The following is a 16,356-nucleotide window of genomic DNA, read 5'->3' as shown; positions in this document are numbered from 1 at the left end:
AGTGAGTTCTTGGTGGTCGTGTTGGGGACCCCTTAAATACATTTTCACCAGGATTAAAAAAAAAAAAACATATTCCTCACCATGCTTGTTGATGAGCAGTGCCAGGTACTCTCGTTGGTACGATGACACATAGAGCAGCAGTGCAGGACTCTGGCTGGTTCGGAAGCTCAGTGACACGTTCTCTGCTCTCAGGCTCACGTCAGACAAGATGGAGGAAGGCGACGGTGGCTTCGCACTGACATTCCCGCCGCCCCGCTCGGAGGCTTCCATCTGGAAGGCGTAGCGGATGGACGTTGTCGGCTTGAAGACGGCCGACACATCTGGAGAGAGGGCGCAGATTTATTGTACCTATCTGTAGTAAACTGTATATTGTATGCTTCAAATTTGGTAGCAAATCTGGGAGAAGTTCATCATTAAAGGAACACAGGAAATGACCAAAATGATCCTAAAGTGGTTACCCTACTTCAAACTAAAATGGTAGATGCTCATTCCGTTCATTTTCAGCTATGGCTTGTTGAGCCTTTTTTGTGCGGTCTTCTCATTATGGACATCGATACCAAATTACGTGTTACTAAGAAAAACTGGCTTCAGTGGCTGAATTTTCCAAAATAATATGAGGTTTATTAATATTGGAGGTTTAGGCCTTCTGACAAATTTTCTAAATTCCCAGCCATGATCCACCTACACACGATGAAATCTCAAATGTCTGGCAATATAGCACAGCCTAACCCTAACCCTAGCATGTGTGGTTAAAATGTTTTAGCAATCTGAAAAAATCTTAATTGGGAGTTCATTGTTGAAGGATCCCAAGAAATGACCAAAATGAGCTTCAAATGTCTGCTTCAAGCCAAAGTGGCAGACTTCCTGTTTGTTTTACAGCATAGGTTTTTGACACTTTTTTTTGTGGGTTTACCTGTATTAGACAATCCCACCATATTTTAGTTTTTTAAGGGGTGAATTTTCAAAATTTCCATCCAACTCATCCAAGATGGCGCATAACCGTGTGGTCGTCTCGGTTTCGTGCTCTCTAGTAATGTCTATGTCTTTGTGTTTTTCGTTCGTCTTTGGAGACATTACGCGACTAATTTACACAAGGGAAGACCTGGAGATGTTGTAGCCCATCCAGGAGATGGGCTACAATTGTCGGGTTACTCGGGTCAAGCCACTTCTGAGCCTGAGCCAACGTAGGAAGCATTTCAACTGGGCCAAGGAGAAGAAGGACTGGACTGTTGGCCAGAGGTCCTTGGTCCTCTTTTCCAATGAAAGTAAAGTGTGCCTTTCATTCGGGAATCAAGGTCCAAGGGTTTGGAGGAAGACGGGTGAAGAACAGAACCCAAGCTGCTTGAGGTCCAGTGTGAAATATCCACAGTCAGTCATGATTTGGGGTGCAATGCCCAGTGCAGGTGTTGGTAAACTCTATTTTCTTAAATCCAAGGTTACCACAACAGTCTACCAGAATATTTTAGAGGACTTTATGATTCCTTCTGCTGAGGATCTCTATGGAGATTCAGATTTCATCTTCTAGCAGGACCTGGCCCCTGCCCATACTGCCAGAAGCACCAAAACCTGGTTTGATGTCCATGCCATCACAGTGCTTGACTGGCCAGCCAACCCGACGATCTAAACCCCTTGAGAATCTGTGGGGTATTATCAAAAAACTTCAAATTGTTTAAATTGTGGGCGCTGAATCTATAATCTATGAAAGTTTAACTTTTTTAATGGAATTATGGAACTAAATACACTTTTCCATGATATTGTAAAATGTTGAGTTTTTTTTGTTTTGTTTTTAAAGGGCCCCAAAAAATTGGTGAAAATGAGCCTTTAAATGTCTACTTTGAGCCAAAATGGAAGACGTCCTGTTCATTTTACAGCATGAGCTTTTGAGGTTTTTGGAAGGTCTACTCAAGATGGACATTCCCACCTGATTTCTGGTTGTAAAGTAAAACTGGATTCAGGGGCTGAATTTTCAATAATGTCACACGCAGACATTTTACTGCAAACTACGACTGGACGTTCACCTGTGTGACAGAAGACTCCGTCGTAAGCCGACTTGTCGCAGTCGCAGTGGAAGCCATTGTTCCTCTCCACGCAGCGACCGTGGTTCTGGCATAGCGCTCCGTAGCTGTCGCAGTGACCCGGGCAGCCAGGTCGGACGCCGGGTGTGATGCGCGCCCTCTCCTCCAGGTCCAGGGTGGCACCGTTGAGCTGCAGGGAGCGGATGCAACCACGGAAACCCTTCTGGCGGGATGCCGTACCCCCTTTAAATGAATATTGTCAATTTGTTCTTTCAGACAAGCAAACACCAAAGGCATGTAAAAGGTGACAAAGAAAAAAAAAACATTGTAGGGAGGGTCTGGGGGGGATCCCCTGGGCCCCCGCAGAGATTTTTTTGTATTTTAACAAAAATTAAGCAATCTGGAAGACTCTTCAAGAGTATAGTAAGGCAAAAAACAAAACAAAAATTCTTCACGCGGTCAAATTTATTGACACCGCTCAAGTACATGTTGCATCCATCCATTTTCTTTACTGCTTATCCTCACTAGAGTCGCGGGCTGCTGGAGCCTATCCAAGCTATCTTCGGGAGGGAGGCGGGGTACACCCTGAACTGGTCGCCAGTCAATCGCAGGGCACAAATAAACAAACAACCATTCGCGCACACATTCACACAATGCCTACGTTTAAGCAAAAATGTTGCTTAAACGTAAGAATAGCAATAAAGGATGTCCGCTCCAGACGTGGGTAGAGTAGCCAAACATTGTCAAGTAAGAGTATTGTTACTTGACAATAATGTGACTCATGTAAAAAGTAGTCCTCCAAAAAATGACTTGAGTAAGAGTAAAAAGTACACAGTGAAATAATTACTTAAGTACTGAGTAAATAGTGAGTAACTTCAGATTTTTTTAACCACAGCATGAACATCAATAAAAGAAAAATTACTAAATAAAACGTGTGTGGATGTGCGTGTGTGTGTGTGTGTGTGTGTGTGTGTGTGTGTGTGTGCGCAGTCAAAACTACAACAACACATCTGCAATTTACTGCAAGGTGTTTTCTAAAGTTATATGTGAGCTGAAATATGCACATTTGTGCAGACAGTGCCAGACAAATACTACAATACATGAAAGCTGTTGTTTTTGTTCGTCTAAATGTAAACAAGAGTAGCGCGCCGTTGCCTTAATGGTAACGACGACCTTCCCAAAATGGTGGCCACGTAGGCACGACAATCAGGTGTGCTGGCTAATCTAGTGTTAATACCTATGTCCGGGAAGCCCAATAGCAGACGTGTGAAGTTATGTTACTTTCTTGTGTCGTTTGATTGGTGAACTTGACTTAAACGTCACTAGTGCTTAAATTGGATTGGCGCAAACAGCGCCCAATGCGGTAGTCGAAGTCGTAGTCTCGAGAACAAAACAGTTGATAAATAAGCAATAATTGATAAATAAAAGTAGCGAGCGACATTTAGATCATTGTAACGGAGTAAAAGTACCGTTACTTCTTAACAGCAGAAGCGGCGGAATGTTTTCTCTGGTCTCGTCAACCCCTGTTACTTATCCAAAGCAGGTCCCGAGCCCACAGGCGGAACCTCAGGCCAATGCGCTGGCATATTAGTCCGCCACGGAGTAATATTCACAATTACATCTGTATGTGGATGGTGGATGTGTGTAATGGCTCTAGCTGCCAGTGTTCAAGGAGTACGAAACAGCCTCTGACGTCAGCGACGGCGAACCCTCATCGGATGTATACGATTTACATCAATGTCCAATTTTGAGTTCAAAACGGCGAATATCGCCGAATGGAGACTGACTTGCATGTATGTTTTTTTAAGTTGTCTTATTCTAACATATGAAACTGTTGATATTTTATTGTAACCTACGCATGCATGGGGGTTTTTACGGTTGTCTTCTTTTAACCAGGGCAGTTCTGGGAGAAGCTTACGGTAGTCTAGTTTTAACCAGTGCAGGTTTTACGGAATTTATGGTACTCTCATTTCAAAGTGAAACTTTTTGGGGTGTTATGGTAGCCTAATTTTTACTTGCTCGTTGTTTTTTCACATTCGCTTAATTTTAACATGGGGGAGTCATGGTGGTCATATTTTAATCTGAATAAAAAAAATAAAAAAAATCAACAGTTGTCTCATTTCAAGCTGCATAACTATTGGGGGATTTATGTTAGTCATACTTAAACCTGTGTAATTTTGGGGAGATTTACATTAATGTTATTTTAACCTGTGCAACTTTAGGAGGATTTACGTACATTTTATTTTGACCTCTGTAACTTTAGGGGAATTTACGGTAGGAAATGCATCACTCCTGTTACACCAAACCTTTCCCACTCTCATATAATGTCTGGGATCAAGGGTTGCGGTGAATAATTACACTCCATTTCCTCTCTGGAAAACAAATCGTGGACTTTAGGAAACATCCTTCACCACAGCTGCCCAAACAAACAGAGTGCTCAGGTAAACACGCTTAGCACATTACTGGCTAAAATCAATATTTCATGCCACTTCCTGATCCAATCTGCTGACTTGTTGTTTGCTGGCTTGTTGATGGACATGGAGTGAAGTCCATGATGAGATTTACACAATGATAAAGCCTAAACAATGGATTTAGCTCTCTGGATATGGACAAACAGCGTCAGCGAGATGAACAGACCGCTGGTTGTATTGATGAAATTTTGTCATAGCTCGTTAATGGCTAATTACATGACGGACTGATTAATGACACCCCGTGGTTTAGGTGGTTCAATTAATGATTCTTTTAAGAGCCTCACAAGAATAAATCACATCGGGAAGTTTATTAGCACGCCATGCTGACTGGAGCAATTTTCTTATTAGTTCTGTGGTTAGGGAGATAATGAAGCTAAGATGACCAACACAGGCAACTAAATTCTAATGCCCCGTTTCTAGGGATTCGGTTCATTTCGGCATGGTACGCATTTTTCGGGAATTTCTGTTGCGAAGGTTATAGTAATGTTCTGCAGTTGTACACAACTGAATGGTAAATGTACATTTGTTAAGCGACAAATAAGGTAGGCTAACAAAGATACGCACCAAAAATTTAAATTCCCTTTCCATTTAGTGGTTCAATTTGGCAGGGTCGGCACGGTGAACGACTGGTTAGATCGTCTGCCTCATTGTTCTGAGGACCGGGGTTCAATCCCCGGCCCCGCCTGTGTGGAGTTTGCATGTTCTCCGCATGTCTGCGTGGGTTTTCTCCGGGCTCTGCGGTTTCCTCCCACATCCCAAAGACATGCATGGTAGGTTAATTGAAGATTCTAGATTGCCCGTAGGTGTGAATGTGAGTGCGAGTGGATGTTTGTTTGTGTGTGCCCTGTGATTGGCAGGCAACCAGTTTGGGGTGCACCCCGCCTCCTGCCCCATGATAGCTGGGATAGGCTCCAGCACTCCCGCGACCCTTGTGAGGATAAGCGGCTCAGAAAATGGATGGATGGGATTTGGCAAGGTACGCATTTTGATTGGCTCACCAATGAAGAGCTGGCTGTTGAGCTGCAGGTGAATGTGTCCATCAGCGGGCGCCTTGCGGGTGGCCGTGGGCATGGCGTCCAAACGCAGGCACGCCTCTTTCACGTTGCGCTCCACGCGAACCCGATGCCAGCGCTCGTCATTCAGCGGGGAGCTCGAGTTCACGTAAACCTCCAGAGGACCGTTACCCACGTCGAAGGAGAACAGAACCCGGGTGGGAGCTGGTGTGAGACAACATGGATACCATTACATTATTTTTTATAAAACAAAACACTATTTGGTTCTTTAAAAAAAATATATATATTTTTTTTTCTTGTTGAGTTGTTAGTCTAAAATGTCTTAGTTAGGTTCGCTAAAGACAGCTCATATTATTCAACTCTAATGAACTTAACATACCATCCGTGTTTTTGTAAACTTTAAATACTCTTTGTGACTTTAACGAACGTAACATACTACTTTATGTGTTTTTTTCGTCAAGATCAAAGAACAGAACAAAAATAAGTTTTCGTAAACTATTTTTTTGGGGTCTTTAACCTTACGCACATGGTTTTGTAAACATTTTAACTAGTAGACTCAAGGAACGCTCATCTCTCTCCAATGTTTGTGTCTCCTATTACTACGGTCTCGCTCCGGGTTCACTCCTAGGACTACTTCAGTTTTGTTCCAGACACTCGACTCCGTTTCTGCAAGCGCTGACTGGTATCTACCATGATGCCGCCTACCCGTGTGGTTGCCTCGGTTACTTGTTCTTTAGTATTGTTTATGTTTTTGTGTGTTTCATTACTCTTTTGGAGACATTACACGACTCACTTACACAAGGGGAGACTTGCTAACCATCAAGGAGGCTACTCTGGACTTTCTTTCACCAATTTTCACAAATCCGCTCAGTTTTTTCTCTGAGTTACTCACCAGAGCAGCGACCGCGTTAGTTTCTGTGAAGATGTGTGTGTACCAACATAGTAATTTCGCACATTCAATAACAACAAGCCGTGGTTCACTGCCAAACTTAAGCAACTTCGCCAAGCTAAGGAAGGCACATATGAGAGCGGGGACAGGGCCCTGTATAATCGAGCTGGAAACCAGCTGACTAAAGAAATTAACATTGCAAAGAGAAACTATGCAGCAAAGTTGGAAAAACAGTTTAGCGCTAACGACTCGAAATCAGTCTGGCATGCATTCCAATCACTGACCAATTATAAGCGACGATCACTCCAAGCTGAGAACAATAACATTAGCCAACGATTTGAACACCTTCTACTGCAGATTTGAAAAGGACACTTTCACACCCAACCAGCCACACCACCGACCACAATCACACGACAACCTGCGTTAACCATCCACCAACAGGATGTGAGAAGCATCTTCAAACAACAACAAAATTAACGAAGTGGCAGTCCCAGACCATGTGCATAGTACCATCCTGTTTCAAACGCTCCACCATCATTGCAGTCCCCAAGAAACCTAAATCTCTGGTCTAAATGACTACAGGCCTGTCGCCTTGACATCTGTGGTCATGAAGTCCTTTGAACGGCTCGTGCTGGACCACCTCAAGAGCGTCACAGGTCCCATGTTGGACCCTCTGCAGTTTGCCTACCGAGCGAAGAGGTCTGCGGATGATGCAGTCAAAATGGGACTGCACTTCATCCTAGAACACCTCGACAGTGCAGGGACCTATGCGAGGATCCTGTTCGTGGACTTCAGCTCAGCGTTCAACACCATCATCCCTGAACTCCTTTCCTCCAAGGTTCTCCAACTCATTGTATCGCTTGCCATCTGCCAGTGGATTTACAGCTTTCTGACGGGCAGGACACAGCAGGTGAGGCTGGGAGAGACCACCTCATCCACACGCAGCATCAGCACTGGGGCACCCCAAGGTTGTGTCCTCTCTCCGCTGCTCTTCTCTGTCTACACGAATGACTTGACCTCAACGCACCCGGCTGTCAAACTCCTGAAGTTTGCAGATGACACCACTGCCATCGGCCTCATCAAAGACGGTGACGAGTCTGCATATCGACAGGAAGTGGAGCGGCTGGAGCTGTGGTTCAGCCGACACAACCTAGAGCTGAACACGCTCAAGACTGTAGAGACGATTGTGGACTTCAGGAGGCATCCTTCACCACAGCTGCCCCTCACGCTGTCCAAATGCTTTGTGTCAACCGTCGAGACCTTCAAGTTCCTGGGAATTACAGTCTCTCAGGACCTGAAGTGGGCGATCAACATCAACTCCGTCCTCAAAAAGGCCCAGCAGAGGATGTACTTCCTGCGGCTTCTGAGGAAGCATGGCCTCCCACAGGAGCTGCTGAGGCAGTTCTATGCAGCGGTCATCAAATCAGTCCTGTGTTCTTTCATCACACACCGGTTTGGTGCTGCTACAAAAAAGGACAAACTCCGACTGCAACAGACAATCAAAACAGCTGAAAAGATTGTCGGTACCCTACCCACCCTTGAGGACTTGTACGCTGCCAGAACTAAGACAAGCGCGTGCGTCCTCTCGGACCCTCCACATCCCGGTCACCAGCTCTTCCAGCTCCTTCCCTCAGGTATGCGCTGCCGATCAATGCAAACTAGAACTAGCAGACATTCCAACAGCTTCTTCCCTCTTGCCATCAACTTCTTAAACAGCAAACCTAAAATTCCATTGCAACATGCTGCCAATATTTTTGTCTTGAGTTTGTTGTTACATTTCTGTCGTGCCAATTATACATACGCGTGCAGTCACTGTAGTAGTCTCGCCACGCTGCACTATTTGCATATCTGTTGTTGACCACTACTGGCCACTCATGCCAGAGTAGCATCTGCCCCACTTGCACACTGACTGAGGAGTATCTGCAACATTTGCACAATCAACATTGTCCCAGATTATCGTTACTTTAAACTGCATACACTCCTTGAAGTCTTTGCGCCATTTGGACAATGGTCATTGCACCGGACTATTGCTATATTAGTCATTCAAACTGCTAGAGGACTCTGCATCTTTTTGCACAATTGTCAAAAAAAATAAATTATAAAATTTTCCCGGCATTACCAGATAACTAGCAAACCTTTATTGCTCAGTGACTGTTTTTCTCAATGTCTTTATGTCTCAAAAGTGTTCTGTGTCAATTGACTGTTGTCGTACTAGAGCGGCTCCAACTGCCGGAGACAAATTCCTTGTGTGTTTTTTGGACATGCTTGGCAAATAAAGATGATTCTTATTCTGATCTGTGCACCAGCCCAAGCCTCCAGGGCTCAAGAAGAAGAAGAAGTTATTCCGTATTGTGTGACCACTTTCATTTGCGCTATTGATATAATTGCCTGGGGCCCATTATGGATCGCCGCATGCCGGAGTTCCGCCGGACAATGTCGGGCTCCTGAAAGATTTAGTAGAGTACTGGCCAAGCAGAACGCCGGTGGCGAGCGGGAGGAGAAGATGAAACAATATTCTGACTCCCTTTGTTTCTCGGGACTGGCGCCTGGCGAGAAAGTTACCCCCGATGGAAACAGAGCGGCAGTATTCCAAGCTGGAACCTGGTGATTTCCCCAGGGCGTCCATGCATTAGCTGCTGTTTTTGTCCCCTCAACTCCCATGTCGACCATCGCGGCACCACAAATGAAAGTGTGTGGGCTCGTCAAAATTTCACATCGTAAACAACCGTCTCATTCTCATGCAAACTAAATCACATGGAAATGATACCCAGAAGCCCCTCTATCTTTTTCCTATCTCGTCGTTCTGTACACTGTATTGAGGATGAAAGCAGATTTGGAGGTACATTGTAAAAAGTAATGAGGAATATTATACTATCATACTATTATGCAAAATTTATTGTCCATACAGTGGTGCCTTGAGATATGAGTTTAAAGGAACTAGTTAATGGTGAGAACATCAGCAACAACTTATTCCATAGTTCTGGACTTACAAATGATGTCTGCAGAAAAACATCCCCCCAAAATAGACTCAGTAGTAATTTTATACTTGTTTTCTAATGAAATATTTGATTTGTAGCCATATTTTGGCCAGCTCACATTTTTCAGCTACAACCTGACATGTAATGAACAAGAATTCATTGAACGTCTATGTATTCTGTGGTGTAAGTTTTGCTTATATTTAAAGTCTGGATGTTTTTAATTTTTTATTTTTTAGACAATAAAGAGTGAAAATAGTGATAGTGAAACATGTTGGAAGGCTTGTTGTTTAAAAAAAATCGAACGTTGAAATGCCTCCTTAAAGAAATACAACAGCCACATCATCCCACATGAAGTAATTCTTGCAGATTAATTAATTAAGAGAGTTCCTATGGATGACAAAAGGCATTTCTGTAGGTGGCATTATGACAGACACGGCTGACTGCCACAACGTCAGATGACCTATGCCGAGCGTCTTGCCGTGTTTGCATCATTTGAATCGATGACGCCCTAATAAATTAGCAACCTTTCAGCATAGGAAATTAGCGATTGAACATAATTTTGGGGCTCTAGCTGATGAAAAGGGGGCGTTCCAAATTAGTTACTCACCAACTGCTCCAAAATGTATGGATATTATTGGAAATGAGTGCCAGTTTCATTTTCTTGAGCAAAAAATAAAGAAAATCAACTTCATAGTGAAATATGAACCATTAGGACCCATACTTCCTTTGATTCGTCCTGTGACCACGCATATAACTCAAAACACTCAAATCATCTTTGCCACCATGATAAATTCATTGCGGCTCATTCTGATGTGCATGACTTGGCCACCAGGGTGCAGTATAATACAGTCATACGTACAGTTTCACAACTACTGTAAGTGACCCAGCAAGCTGTTATCATAGTTTATCACAGATAATATGGGTATTGTTATATTGTCTGTCTACATGTGTTGCTGGAGCATTTGTGTTCAAATAACCGTTGCTTAAAGCGTTATAACACCGCTACATAGATGCTATGCGTTCGCCCATCTTTGGTATTTACCATTATGTGCTAGCATGAAGCTAGTGACTTTAAGGCAAAGTTATGTTGTTTTAAATACACAACGTGTAATTGCCTTTGTTTTATGTTTAGTTTGACAGTAAACCAACACTGGGAGGGGCAATAAACAGCTTGAAGCCTCATCTTTGATGAATTATTCACTATCTGCTTGTTGGGAAGTGAGTTGAATTCATTACCACCATAGAGCGCTCGTATCTCATATTTTTGTTTGCAAGTCAAAGCAAAAAAAGAAACAAATCGGCTCATGTTTACATGATGTTTTTAGAGCCAGAGGCGGCTCGAAATTACGCAGAGGCGGGAATTTTATACGCAGATGGAACGTCTTTTCCCCCGTCTCATTGTAAGGTATTATTGTGGCACAGCAGAGCTGGGACTGTGAAAGGCTTATCCCACCCTGTTGTAAGTGTCCCATTGTGGGATTCTGTATCGGCTGTGTGAAAGGGACAGTTAGATCCTGTTACGGCTCCAATGAGGCCCTTTTCCAGGTTCTCAGCGTGAAACAGACTGAAAACAACACACCTCGTTTCATTAGTAAAAACCTGTTGGCTGTTAATACATATCATAGTATATTAATCAAAACCTGGGGAGCTAACTCACAGCTAAGCTCAATGCGTATGAAGTCCCTGATGCCCAGGTTCTCCATGAAGACTCCTGAGGGAGCGCCGGTCTTGAACAGGAAGGAGATGTCGGCACTCAGTTCGCCGTGGAACGTCGGGAAGTGGAGGTAGGACGTCTCTGTGGCAAAGAAGGCTGCGTTCCAGAAATTCTCTTTGGGGAGAAAATGATTTGAATCATGAATTGATGCACTTTTGATGATCTAGTGCTGGATTTATAGGGTGTGATTGAAGTGACACAATACAGATTTTTTTTTTTTCTGTCAAGTGGTCCAATTGGGATGTGCGTAACGGCAAAGAGAAAAACAATACATGGACTTATTTTGGGCTACATGGGCTTCGATTTTTGTTTCGTTTGTGTATATATACCCTGCGATTGGCTGGCAACCAGTTCGGGGAGTATCCCACCTCTCGCCCAGTCAGCTAGGCTCCAGCACACCAACGATCCAAGTTAGTGTTTATTATTATTATTATTATTTATTTATTTCTTCTTCTTGTCTAACTCTACGAGTTACACTTTTCGTTCATATTCTTTTTTTCGGACTCATTGTCTGACTCTTCAATTTGGACTCTTCTTTTCCAGATTGTTCTCTGACTTTTCGATTCTAAGTCTTGTTTTCAGACTCTTTTTTTTTCTGTCCAACTCATCAATTCAGACTCTTCTTCTTGGACTTTCTGATTCAAACTCTTGTTTTCGGGACTCTTTTATTCTGACTCTTCCTTGTCAAACTCTTCCATTCAGATTGTTCTTTTTGACGATTTTTTTTATCTGACTCTTAGATTCTGAATCTTTCATTCAGACTCATGTTTCTGACGTCTTCTACTCTGGTTCTTTAATTCACACGCTTGCTTTCATTGTTTTTCTTTACAGACTCTTTTTGTCAGGCTATTCTTCTCCGGCTATTCCATTCAGAATCCTAAATTCGGACACTTCTTTTTCAGACTATTCTTTTCTGACTCCCTTACTGATTCATACTCTCCAACTCTTTTATTCCTGAATCTTCTTTGATGGCTCTTCTTTTCCACACATTTCTTTACCAACTCAGATTTTTGGAGGCTACCTTCCGCTTCTTTAGACACTTCCTTCCGGACTCCACTTTCAGATTCCTTTCCTGAATCAGCTTTTCCAAATAGTGTTTCCTAACTTTTCCATTCAAACTCCTTTCCCAACTTGTCTTTTCTGACTCTTCTTTAATTAATCTTAAGATTAAATCTGATACATTTGGCGTGATATAGACTTCAAATATTGTCTAAATATGTATTTAAAATGTAAACAGACAATGGGGAAAAAATCGGTAGCAGGCAGTGAATCAGAATTGGACACTTGCAGGGTCCTGCAATGTAAATCCAGCCTACAATATCATTTCTTATGCACATGTGGGACTCAAACCTAGAGCCCTTTGGTCACAGGCCGACTGCTTAACCACTTCCCCTACAGTCACCCCCTGCCTCTCCCCTCCCCCATCTGACTATATTTGACTAATATGTATGAATGTTTTTTCTGTGGTTCTCCACTGTATGCATGATTTATTTATTTACATAGGTGACTGGACTTACTGTCGCCATGGCAACGCAGCGGCCCCACCCGGTAGGCAGCCTCTGAGCCAGTCCGCCTCACGTCGCCTAGTATCAGGGAGCGGACAGGGAGGTTCTCCTTGTGGATCAGCAAACCTGTGTCCTCAGCGCTGCAGAAAGGAAAATATATACTGTAAACAGTATTATAAATTACATACGCCAGTTTATATTATTCATCCTTATCATGTCATACATGCCTGTGCTAATTCAATCCAGGGCAAAATGTAGCCTCTGGTAATAAATACTGAAATATTTAGCCACTAGAAATAGATGTTTGAACTGAGAAATGACAGGAAAATGTAAAGGCCAAGCGCAAGCGCTAACAGTGTGAATAAAACATAAGAGGTTACAAAGAGCAAATGCACAGAAGGTAGTATGTACAGTCTAGTCATAAAAAATGTATGTTCGGTTAGTTGACGACAGTAAAATAAATGTCTTGCTTTGTTATGAGAAAAAAAAAACTTGAAAACTGAATGCTGAAAACACAAAGAACGTTTTCAATGTTTATGGAAAAGCATTTGTTAGTTTCTTGAAGACTAAAATATGTGTAATATTTACAGAAAAACTTGTATGTTAGGTTCTTTAAAGAGCCAAAAAGTGTTCAACATTTACAAAAACACTAACGTGAAGTTTATTAAAAACCCCAACATTTTTGTGTTACACCATATTTAAGTCTATACACTTCTCATGTGAGATTTACATATTTCTTGTTTTATACAGCGCGAACATTATATTTATTGGCTATAAATATTTTATGTGCTATACACTTCAAGGTCACTGATGGTATAGTGGTACACTCGCCTGACTTTCGTGCGGACAGCGTGGGTTCAGTTCCCACTCAGTGGGGGTGTGAATATGAGTGTGAATGGTTGTCCGTGTCTATATGTGCCCTGTGACTGACTGGCGACCAGTTCAGGGTGTAGTCTGCCTTTCGCCCCAAGTCAGCTGGGATAGGCTCCAGCGCCCCGTGACCCTAACCAGGGTAAGTGGTGTTGAGAATGGATGGATGGATGGATATGCACCTCATGAAGCATTTACATATCCATCCATCCATTTTCTGTACCGCTTATCCCCACCAGGGTCGCGGGCGTGCTGTAGCCTATCCCAGCTATCTTCGGGCGAGAGGCGGAGTACACCCTGAACTGGTCGCCAGCAAATCGCAGGCATTTACATATTCAATGTTATATACAACTCTAACATCATATTTAATGTATATAGACCTCAAAATGCATTAAACTGTTTTTTAACCATGACTGTTTTCCAGATTTTTGGGGGGGCATGGCTAAAACGGTGCCTCGTAACGCACTCTGCACGCATGAGTGGTCCCTCCACAACGATATAAGCACTTACTGTAAGTGACTTTGTTCGCATCAGCGGTTATGCTGTTTTTGTCAGTCTTACGGTTGCGTATGATACTGTGAACCACAGGACACTCATCCTAAAAGTAACCCAAATGTTACAGAATTCCACCTTGGTTTGCATAATTGAATCGTTACTTAACAATCAACGCTTTTATGTTGAGATGGATGGCAAAAAGAATCGATGGTACACCCAAAACAACGGACTCTCACAAGGCTCAGTCTTAGCTCCAGTTTGGTTTAACGTCTACACAAACGATCAGCCACAGTACCAGAACAACCACAGATACAACATCATAGAAGAAAAACTTTCAGATGCCCTAACCACACTCAGAATACTACAAGAAATGGTACCTGAACACAAACCCAAGCAAGACTCAGGTTTGACCTGAACAACCATCAGGGCAACAGAAAATTCGGAATTAAGTGGAACAACGAGCTGACAGACCATCTGTTCCCTGTTTATCTGTGAGTAACCCTCAATAGAACGCTCTCTTTCAAAGAGCATGTCTCCAGCCTTTAAGGAAAACTCGCATCACGGACAAACCTCTGAGTAAACTTACTACCGCCACCACCAGTTGGGGTGCTGACCCCAAAACACTGAGGCAAACAGCTGTGCCAATCCACCGCTGCATATGGTGCCCCCATGTGGGTAAGGTCGTGCCACGCCCACAAACTAGATGCAGAGTTAAATAAAGTATATCGGATAATAACGGGCGCTCTAAAACCAACACCCTTGCCAGCTCTTTATCATGTAACAGGCATCCCACCACCACACGTCCAACAAGAAACAATCACGAAAATTGAACGCTAGCTTGTTATGTCTACAACCCAAAAATGCATCTTCCCTTCAGATAGTCTGATGGCGTGGCCACTTCAAAGTGCCTCATGGTCGGCTGTGAGTGTGCGCACGTCACACAGAGAAAGGCGGACGTGCAAAGAGGGGGGAAGACTTTTTTAAAAAGTCCAACTTAACAGCTCGCTTCGGGCTGGCGCGGCCGCTTTAGAGCACCTCGTTGTCCGCAGTGAGTTTGCTCACGTCACTCAGAAAAAGGCAGAAGAGCAAGAGAGAAGAAAAAAAGTCTCATGTGATAGCCAGCATGTGGACAACGCCTTGTCGCAGCGTGTAAAAGCCCCACGATGACCCGGTAAGATATATTCCAACCAACCATCGGGGGCTTTAAGCATGTATATTTTCGCTGCTCCAACATTTTGGGATGTGGAGGCATAAGAAAGATGTCTGTTGTTTGATTGACAGTTGATGGTTGAGGGGTTGCATGGTGTCCAGTGGACAGACCCACAGTGTTTGACACCAAAGACAACAGAGACAAAGACAACAGCTTGAATTTGAAGCCTTATTTTAGACACGATTTTTGTCATCATTAAAATTTGGCAGGGTTGTTAATAACACGCTTCACGTTCTTAACTGTCACTTGACAGGGACTTCAATTTGTCTAGTCTTGACTACTTGGTGGGCACGGTGGCGGACTGCTTAGCACGTCTGCCTCACAATTTTCTCTGGGTAATGAGGAAAAGCGGTACAGAAAATGGATGGATGGACTATTTGGTGTAGGTACCGTTCTGCACTGTCAGCATCACAGTTGCAGTAACGTTTGGGATCCAAGCAGTCTCCCTGCAGGCCGCATGCACACTGCTGGCTGCCCGGCTGACCCCCGGCCCAATAATTCTGACGTCCACCCGGAGCAGCACCGCCAATCCACCAGCTCAAGGGGGAGCCCTCTGGAATTCACCACAAACGTTAGCATGTCATTCAAAAGCTTCTCTTTGGATTTGAGCACTCTTATTGTTGGACTCTTCTTTTTCCGACAATTCTCTTCACTTTTTTTCCCAGACCCTTATTGTAGAGGTCTTTTCTTAACCTTTTCAAGACTTCTGCTGTGACATTTCTTTCCGTGCTTTTTATGCATTCTTTTTGGGCTCTTTTGTTTCCACTATACTGTACTTCTGCAGACGCCTTTTTTTGCACTGACTTTTCTTTTCGGACTCCCGCTTTGCTGACTGTTTTTTTTTCCAACTCTTCTTTTCCAGGCTCTTCTTTCCCGACACTTCTGACTCTTCTTGTTTTGTTTTTCGACACTTCTTTTCCAGACACTCCTTTTCTGACTCTCCTTCACATACTGTCTTCCCTGACTCTTCTTTCTGGACACTTGATCTTTTTTTTTTACTATGTCAGGCGGTTCTTCTTTCTAAGACTTCTTTTTTGACCCTTCTTCTCTCGCTTTTCGGTTCAGATTTTTGGGTGGGGGTGTTTTGTTGTGACTCTTATTTTATCACTCTTCTTTTTCCACACTTTGATTCAGACTTTTCAATTAAGGCTCTTCTTTTTCAACTACTTTCTGAACTCTTCTTTTCCCAACTTGTC

The 16,356-nt window shown here is 43.3% G+C and overlaps 1 protein-coding gene across 2 annotated transcripts in view; it reads right to left on the bottom strand.

The window, feature by feature from the left end:
* The window catches only part of LOC133411721 (contactin-associated protein-like 4), an 83,016-nt gene that overhangs the window by 15,608 nt on the left and 51,052 nt on the right, over window positions 1-16,356 (bottom strand). For both annotated transcript variants that reach the window (XM_061694381.1, XM_061694382.1), the window contains exons 14-19: window positions 15,551-15,713; window positions 12,598-12,725; window positions 11,024-11,194; window positions 5,485-5,703; window positions 2,019-2,258; window positions 81-320 (exon numbers count right to left, since the gene is read on the bottom strand). In XM_061694381.1, the coding sequence (XP_061550365.1) occupies window positions 81-320; window positions 2,019-2,258; window positions 5,485-5,703; window positions 11,024-11,194; window positions 12,598-12,725; window positions 15,551-15,713 (1,161 nt within the window). The remainder of the gene's footprint in view (window positions 1-80; window positions 321-2,018; window positions 2,259-5,484; window positions 5,704-11,023; window positions 11,195-12,597; window positions 12,726-15,550; window positions 15,714-16,356) is intronic.

This window comes from Phycodurus eques, chromosome 13 (assembly GCF_024500275.1).
Source record: "Phycodurus eques isolate BA_2022a chromosome 13, UOR_Pequ_1.1, whole genome shotgun sequence".
NCBI lineage: Eukaryota > Metazoa > Chordata > Actinopteri > Syngnathiformes > Syngnathidae > Phycodurus > Phycodurus eques.
The sequence above is the reverse complement of the archived record's forward strand: the minus strand, read 5'-3'. Positions and strand labels throughout refer to the sequence as shown.